Source organism: Loxodonta africana, chromosome 14, assembly GCF_030014295.1.
Source record: "Loxodonta africana isolate mLoxAfr1 chromosome 14, mLoxAfr1.hap2, whole genome shotgun sequence".
Lineage (NCBI taxonomy): Eukaryota > Metazoa > Chordata > Mammalia > Proboscidea > Elephantidae > Loxodonta > Loxodonta africana.
Genome location: NC_087355.1, coordinates 51630610 through 51639295, shown reverse-complemented (window position 1 = coordinate 51639295; position 8686 = coordinate 51630610). Strand labels below are relative to the sequence as shown.

General features: G+C 44.1%; 1 protein-coding gene across 2 annotated transcripts in view; it reads left to right on the top strand.

The window, feature by feature from the left end:
* The first annotated feature begins 272 nt into the window (after nucleotides 1-272).
* The window catches only part of YWHAZ (tyrosine 3-monooxygenase/tryptophan 5-monooxygenase activation protein zeta), a 34978-nt gene continuing 26564 nt past the window's right edge, over nucleotides 273-8686 (top strand). Inside the window, exons 1-2 of one of the 2 annotated variants that reach the window (XM_010588433.3) lie at nucleotides 273-405; nucleotides 3754-4058. In XM_010588433.3, the coding sequence (XP_010586735.1) occupies nucleotides 3765-4058 (294 nt within the window). In that variant the 5' untranslated portion in view covers nucleotides 273-405; nucleotides 3754-3764. Of the gene's footprint in view, nucleotides 406-609; nucleotides 739-3753; nucleotides 4059-8686 lie in introns of those variants that run through there. The other variant, XM_023545918.2, reaches the window with a different exon arrangement.

Sequence of the window (8686 nt, the reverse complement as noted above, 5' to 3'; positions counted from 1 at the left end):
GGGGTAGTGGTGAAAAAAAAAAAAAAAAGTTTCCTGCCCCGGACAAGAGTGGAGAAGTTGGAAGCTGAGCGGAGTGGGGAGGAGTGTGGGTAGAGGGAGAAGACGCACGCTCCTCCTCGCTCGCCCTCTAGCGCGGGCGGGCAGGGAGCGCGCGCTAGGGAGCGGCGGTTGCGCTGGGCCCCCAGAGCTGTAGGCACCAATCAACGGTTGCCATAGCAGCGTTTGACGTCATCGTACGTCTGGTGCCCCTGCTGCCGGGGCCGGTGATTGGAGGAAACCCCGTGTCTGCGGAGCGCTGTAGCCTGTGAGCAGCGAGATCCAGGGACAGAGTCTCAGCCTTGCCGCTGCCGCCGCCCAGAGACTGCTGAGCCCCCGTCCGTCCGCCGCCACCCACTCCGGACACAGGTAAGGGGCCCGACTGCCGCTGCCTCGCTCCATTCTTTTTTGTCGCAGACCAGCCTTCCGAAAACGTGGGAGCTTTCCCTGCTCCACATCTCCTCACCCCGGCTTGCCCCGCCGTAGCGGCGCTGAGGCGGAGTCTCCTCAGGCGGAGACGGGCGGCGGCTTCTCTTCCGCTGGTCTCGGGCAGGCGGTTCGCGGCTGCCTCCGGCTGCTTGCTTCCGGATCAGTTACTCGGCCCGGATAAGCGCTGGTTCTCCCTCGTTCCCAGTCTGTGGGGGTAGAAAACGCGCCCACACGCGAGATCCCCGGGGATTCACCCGGCCGCCGGGTCCTCGGGTGAGCGAGTTATCGCGGAGGCACCCGGGCCCCATCCGTCCCCTCCCCTCGCCCCTGTGACCCCTCAGCCCTCCTCCCTCGGTGCCCCATTCCTCGCTTCCGCCCGAGGTGGCTGCGGGCATTGCAGTGGCGCAGGTGAGGCCGCCCCCTCCCCGGTCCCCGCTTGCCGCCCGCCGCCCGCGCTCCCCTCCCCCTTCCTCTCCCTCCCTCCCTCCCTCCCTTCTCCTCGGCGCAGCCTCCGCGCTCCGCGCTGCTGCGGCGGGGCCGGCCCTCCCCCACCCCGGGCGGCGGCGGCGCGGCGGGGAGCGGCCGGGGGCGCAGCGGGGAGGGAGAGGGGCCCTGCCCGGAGCTGTCAGCCAGCTAGGCCTGGGGGAGGTGGCGCTTCGGGGGCCGTGGGTGAGCAGAGCACGGGAAGGAAGGTTTGGGGTGGGGCTCGCCTGGGACCTGGAGCTGAATTTCCTGGGTTCAGCGGTGGGAGGAGGGACTTCAATGTACCCGGTTTGGGTGGGGGATGAAGGTGGCCTTTTTTTCCTACATGTGAATGGGCGGCGGAGGCGCTGATGGGGACCGGGAGATCAGGTCGGGAGGGGATGGGCAAGACAGTGGGTCGGTGTCTCGATCTGCCACCGGGCGGACTAGAACTGGAGAGGCCTTGCCTTCGGTTTTGGACAGATATCCTGCTTTCTGCGGCGGGTGTGCCCGAGCTTAACAGCCGGTGGTGGCCCAGCTCTGCTGGGTGTGGCTCTCCCCCTCCCCCACCTGCTGCAGCTGTCGGGACCTCAGACTCTCTAAATGGGCACCAGCGGTATCCGGTGGCGGAAGAGATGCTGGGTGGGAGAGTGGGGTGTGTCCGCGGCCGGACTGGTAGTGGTTCCGCTTCTGCGGGCGGCGCTGGCGTCCCGGCCCCCGGGCGGGCGGGCGGTCCCCCCAGCACGGGGCGGGGCGCCGGCTGCTCCTCCCTCTTGCTCGGAGGGCGCGGTGGGGGGGGGGTGGTTAACACTCTGCGGTAGGTTGGGCTCCTTGACACAGATCCGCCATGACAAAGAGGGAGAGTCGGGGACTTGTGCGAAGGCACAAGCTTGGGTGGGGCCAAGGAGAGTGGGCTGCGGATAGCCTGGATGGAAGGATTTACAGTTTAAAATCACTCTCTGCCGTTTTCTATTACCAAACACGACATCCAAAGTCGGTTAAGGGTTAAATGGGTGCGGCGAGTCCTCCGCAATATAGAGGCGAGGCCTTTTTGAGCACTATGCTGTGAGAAGTCTAATCCGCTTCCCCTTGTACTGGAGAGTTGGGAAGAAAAACCTTTGTACTGGTTTTAAATGATTTTGGGGGAGGAACAGCATTAGCCGATGAGTGTTTCTGAGTTCCTAGGAGAGAAAATAATTTCGAGAACTGATGGGAGGATTACTCGATCACAATATTTAAGTAGTTTACACACTGAGACAGTATATCACATATCCACGCTACCTGATTACTTGTTTAAATACCGGGGACCTATGAGTCAGAATCGACTCTACAGCAGTGGGCTTGGTTTTGGTTGGTTTATTGTGATTTGTGGGGGAAATAGTTGCGGGATTTCCCTGGGAAGGTAAAGGATATCATATTGGAGGTTTAGGTCCCATGGGGAAACCCTGGTGGTGTAGTAAAGTGCTACGGCTGCGAACTAAAGGGTCAGCAGTTCAAATCCACCAGGCGCTTCTTGGAAACTATGGGGCAGTTCTGCTCTGTCCTGTAGGGTCGTTATGAGTCGGAATCGACTCGTCCGCACTGGGTTTGGTTTGGTTTTTTTTTTAGTTCCCATGGTGACAGTGGCTCTAATGTTCACCTTTTAGTAGTGCTCCTTAGGCTATAAGTTTTTCCTTAAAATTGTTTATCCTGTGGGATCATTGCATGGTTTAGTATCTTTATGTGCTTTTAGCCCCTTTCAAAAAGATGTCATTAAGGAAAAGTGTAGAGGAGGTAAAATGAAAAGTCTAGGGAGCTCTACAATGAGGGAAAGACATGTGAAGTCATGGAAAAGGGCAGCTTGAGTGGTAACATTCAATTAAATCGTGACTGCTAGAAACTGGAATAGTTTCATGTTTAAACTGGGACAGTGACATTGGAAACACTTGGAGATATTAAGTGCTTCCAATGTGGAATTTTAGTGCTCCTGGGTGAGTAAGAGTTGAAGTTCTAGGACTCCACTATGGATATGTTTATTATATAAATATGTGTGTATAAACAAGGTATGGGTGCATGAGGCCTTAGGGTCCGTTAGGTATTGATTCTTGGTTATGTTTTACATTCAAAATATCTTAGAACTAGCGATTTGGTCATTTGTCCCATAAAATTGTCATGCTCTGATCAGCTGGCAAATGTTGGAAAGATCCAGTAGAATTGGGGTGGGAATGATATCAACTAAAATTTAAGATTAAATGCTCCCGATAAGAACCCGCTGTTAAGAGAGTAAAATGAGCTGAATTACATTAATTTAACATGAATCATGATTCTGGAAGTATGATAGAAATTGTAAATTTTGAAGGCTGTGTTTTCAATTCGGCAGTTGGAACCCACCAGCCTCTTGGCAGGAGAAAGATGTGGCAGTCAGCTTCTGTAAAAGTTGCAGCCTTGGAAGCTCTATGGGGGCAGTTCTGCTCTGTCCTGTAGGGTCACTATGAGTTGAATTGACTCGACAGCAGTGGATTTGGTTTTTGGTGTTTTCAGTAAAGAAAGAAGACTTTCTTAATTTTGATTCACTATTGATACTGCTAACTAGAGTTGAGATTTTGGCCAAGTGTAAGTGGTGGTTTTTAAGTCAGCCTCTTGACCAAATGTGCTTTGACTTTATGTGAAATGAGGATCGGCTGAACGAAGACGAGATCATGTAATTTTAGTCCCTGAACTGATGTTAATGGCAGAGTATATATTTTTTGATCATTCTTTGAGGTGTTGACGTAGCTTATTTACAACAGGTATAATTTGAGTCTGTTTATTATTATCTAAATGCTACTTTTTTTTTCCCCTCTGCAGAACATCCAGTCATGGATAAAAATGAGCTGGTGCAAAAGGCCAAACTGGCCGAGCAGGCTGAACGATATGATGACATGGCAGCCTGCATGAAGTCTGTAACTGAGCAAGGAGCTGAATTATCCAATGAGGAGAGGAATCTTCTTTCAGTTGCTTATAAAAATGTTGTAGGAGCCCGTAGGTCATCTTGGAGGGTCGTCTCAAGTATTGAGCAAAAGACAGAAGGTGCTGAGAAAAAACAGCAGATGGCTCGAGAATACAGAGAGAAAATTGAGACCGAGCTAAGAGATATCTGCAATGATGTACTGGTGAGAAACATTCAGTCTAGCATCACTAGCTTCACCTTAATATAGGTTTTCTGTAGAGTTACATTACTCTCAACTTTTTCTTTCTCTGATGTTTCTTTTCCTTTTAAAAATTGAGTGTTCTAAATTTAGAAGTCTTCAAGGTGTCATTAATAAAATGGTGTAAAATAAATGCAACAGTGATTACCAATTTTGATAAAAATAATAGACTGGTTTGATTTTTACTAATTGGAAAGATAAACTGTTAACGTGACCATTTCAATTATAGCTATAATACATGTAGTAGTTCTAGAGCTAATTTCCTTAGATGTACATACATGGAACCTTGGGTTTAGCATACTTTGTTTTTGTAAGAGAGATGTAATAGGAGACTCATAATAGACACAGTACCACTCCCTAGACTAGATGCTATAATGTTTAACGTAATGAGTCAGCCATGCAGAAGATGCTGGCTTCAACAGAGCTTTTGCCTCTTGCTGCATTTAAATGTTAGAAGTCAACTTTAACCACTGACAACCATTATAAAAGGTTACAAGTAACTCAGGCTGGATTTTCAAGTTCAGTCAAGAAGTATTTAAATATGCAGCACCTACAGTGTTGAAGCACTGCTTATCTAAAACCTTAAAAGAATTATAGTACATTTTGGCTAATTTTAATCATGTCTCATAACCGATGGCTTTTTGATCCTGAAAAGTTTAAATTTGAGGATAAACTGGTAGATGATCTAACCCATTAGTATATAATATCTTATACATATCAATACTTTTCTTTTTAATGAATCGGGAATTTTTGGGATAAGGCTCTTTTACTAAATGATTATCCTTAGTATTTGAACTTTGTTCAGGTAAGAACTATTACAATGAATAGTGTGGAATTATTTCTGATGTGGTTGTGGGTTTGGGTTTTTTTTTAAGTTGTGACAGTATTTGGTTACTCTAGTCTTTAATTACTGATGAAATAGTTTAAATTTCTAATTTCTAAATATTTTTCACAAATGATTTTTTTTCAGGTTTTTTTAAAGAACAGTAATTTTTTTATACTAATTAATACCAGTTCACAGTCACAAAGTTTTATGTGGCAGCTGTCTTGGACACACTGACAGCTGTTACATCATAGTTCTAAGATGAGAAAAATAATGCTGTTATTGAGGCTGAATGACGGATGTGTATCTTGTGATTTACTAAGGCAACAATATTTTAAGTTTTGAAAATTAGTCATTTTTTTCTATAATAAAAATGTTTTTCCCTGCTTTTTAACTAACTAGTATCTTTCTACATGTTAAGTAAATTTTTGTTCAGTTTGGTGTTTTTCTCCCAATTATTGTACTTGATAGGTTGCGTAATTTGTATTTTGGTTTCAAAGGATTTATTATAAATTACTTTTAAGGCAAAAGTCAATTTTAGAAGTAAAAGAGGGTGTGTTAACATTTACCCTCTACTAACAAGCTGCTTATTTTGTGATCCCAGGTAGGTATTTGCATGTTTTCCACACACAAAGTATAAAACTCTTGTAAGTGTGAGGATTTTCCTAGGAAAAGACTAGCACCTTTGATTTGACTTCATTTTGGCTCCCTTATCAAGAAAAAAAAATTACTGTTTAGAAGGAGTGAATGTTAATGTCTAGGTTAAGTTCTAAATAGGTTTATTTTGTTAAAAAGATTATTAAGGGGATTGACACTGGTTACTACCCATGTTTAGAATAGCACTGGCTTCTCAAAAAGTCTGTATGGAATTCCCAGTTCGAAAATTTAGATCAATTAAACTTTAATTTCTTTACATACAGAAGGTTAAAAAATTTCCAGCAATCTTCTGGTTTCAGCCTTGGTCTTTTCAAGAGTAAGGCTCTGTTAGAGGTCTTTGCATTATTCATACCTCTGAACATGGAGGAAGAGATGCTCTCAAGTATTCATAAAATGAATAAGGTAATGGAGTTAGGCTAGCAGCATGGCTAATTTTCAGTCTTTTTTCTATTTCACCTTGGGAAAAATTGATAATAATAGACAGTGTGATTCTTTATAAGAGGGCTTCTTTTCGCTACCAGCTTTTTCTAGGAGGGCATGTTGACTCTTGAGCCCCTGTAGCGCAGTGGTTAAAGTGTTTGGCTGCTAAGTGAAAGGTCAGCGGTTCGAACCCACCAGTTCCTCCTCCTCGGGAAAGATGTGGCAGTCTGCTTCTGTAAAGATTTACAGCCTCGGAAACCCTGTGGAGCAGCTCTACTCTGTCCTTTGGGGTAGCAGTGAGTCAGAATTGATGACGGTGGATTTGATTTTCTTTGGTTTATGTTGACTCTGGAAACATCTTGCATAAAATCGTTTTTCCCATTACTAGTAAAATGGAAGAATAAAATGTAGCAGGACTGATACTTCTCCTAGAGAAAAAAAAAAATTGAGCCATTCTACTTGAGGATTAGTAAAGTGTTCATGCTAGCATGCTTTAATATGCTTATATATTTTAAGATCTTACTTATCTGGTGAACATATCAGTTCTGTTTTTTTTTTTTTTTCCAGAATGTTGGTTTTTAAAAATACGTAATTCTCTCATGGAGTCAGTACCTTTGGCGAGTGGCATTAGTGATGAGCCATACTTCATTTTGTTGTTTTGAACACCTAAAGCTTGGCTTCTAACCAAAAGATCCTCATTTTGAATCCACCAGCTGCTCCTTAGAAACCCTGTGGGGCAGTTCTACTCTGTTCTGTAGGGTCGCAGTGAGTCAATGACAACAGGTTTTTTTTTACGGGTATCATAATAAAGAAAGTATCCTCTTTCCTTCCATAAAAAAGGAGCTTATCTTTAGAGATCTGAGTTCTGGTACCCCATTTGCAGTTATCAAGTATTTATTTAATTTATGCCATTTAATAAACAGGTAAAGAGTAGGGACTGTGACTATTTCAGAAGCATTGTAGGAGCGTTACCTTGAAAAATGGTCACTAGTGTATTCACAATATGGGCGTTTTTGTTTGCAGGATGACTCGAGATTCTTCCTTCTCATGCTGTTAATTTGAAATTGCAGTAAACGTAGTAATGCAACCTGCCTTTGCTGCCAGATGCTTAGTTGTTAGTTAGACCGAAAGCTCTCTAGGTAGTGGGGAAAGGGAGGTTGGGGAGGGGCCCAGCACTAGTGATCCTTAAATACCTCTTCTGTGTAAACCTGTAAGACGTGCAGCCAAAAATTGGGTAGTCCTTTTGTCTTGCACGTGATGATGATGAAATGAGGAAACGTATACCAGGATACGTAATTCAGACTCAAAATATGTCACGTAAAAAGAGCTCCAGATTGAGACAAAGCAACTTTTTACTATTAATAGCTACTTGGCCTAAGTCCCTCTGAGAAAACTGAACTCAATTAAATGGGAGTAATGTCTCTCCCCCTTTCTTCCTGTGGTGGTTGGAAAGGATCAGGGCAATGATAAACAACCATGCAGACAGTCAGACTCCTTGACATCACATGGACATCAAACATCAATATCCCTAACAGATACTAAGGAGGAAAAGCAACTAAACCAAACTGATAAAATTTTGGAATAAAAATTCAGTGAGATGACTAGTACCCTCTCAAAATCTTTTAAAGGCAACCCCCCCCTCCCAAAAAAAGTGGGTATCTTCTTAACATGCATGAGATCTCACCTCAGTGCAGCCTGTCATTGTCACCATTCTTACTCTCTTGGTATGGGGGAAGGCCCTGTCCTCCTACCTCCTATCAGGTTGTGTGAAGATTGAGAATCAAGTAAAGCGCTACCTTCTGTGTCCTTCTGTTCATCTCAGCTTTTAAGTTCAGCTTAAAAGCAGTGATAACAGTGCAAGCCTGACTGTTTAGGGCAGAGAATGGCTTCCTGTCATTATAGCAGGCATAGGAAAGGAATTAGTAAATAGTATGTCTAACATTTTGAACGGTTGGCAACAGTAGTTGAGTAATCCTAATAGTGATTCAGTTAACTTGACTGAGTTGCATTTTATTATGCTACTCTACATTTTTATTTGCCAAGGGCAGTTTAAGGTGTGGTTGTTGGGCACTAATTTTTACCTCCAGCCCACAGAATGGCCATTACATAGGGAACAAGGTAAGAAACTAGGCAGATCCTCCTTAATCTGAGTATTACAATTTGCCTTGGGCCTTAAAAACTGCTATATATTGTTTTTAAGATGAAAATTAGTAGCTCATTCATTGGAAGAAGGGCCTCAAAGGAATTCTGCAGTGTTATCTTTACTGCTTTATAGATAGATTTACATACCTTTTTCAAATGGGGCTTTTGATAGGGTTCAAATGGAAGTGTAAGCAATGTGACATTGTACATACTGTAATCCCTTCCAGGAAGAAATTTTTGGTAATAAAGTTCACAGTCTTTTTTTTTAATCGTGGTGAAATGTGTATAATAAAGCATTTTTACATGTATGGTTCAGTGACATTAATTACATTCACCATGTTGCAACTGTCAACACTATTCATTTCCAGTGTTTTCATTACCTTAACAGAAACACAGTGCTCCTTAAGCAATAGCTCCCCCTTTCCCACCCTATGCTAGATCTTTTCATATGAGTGGGATCACAGAATATTTGTCCTTTTGTATCTGACTTATTTCACTCAGCATAACACATTCAAGGTTCCCCCATGTTATAGCGTGTTTCAGAACTCCA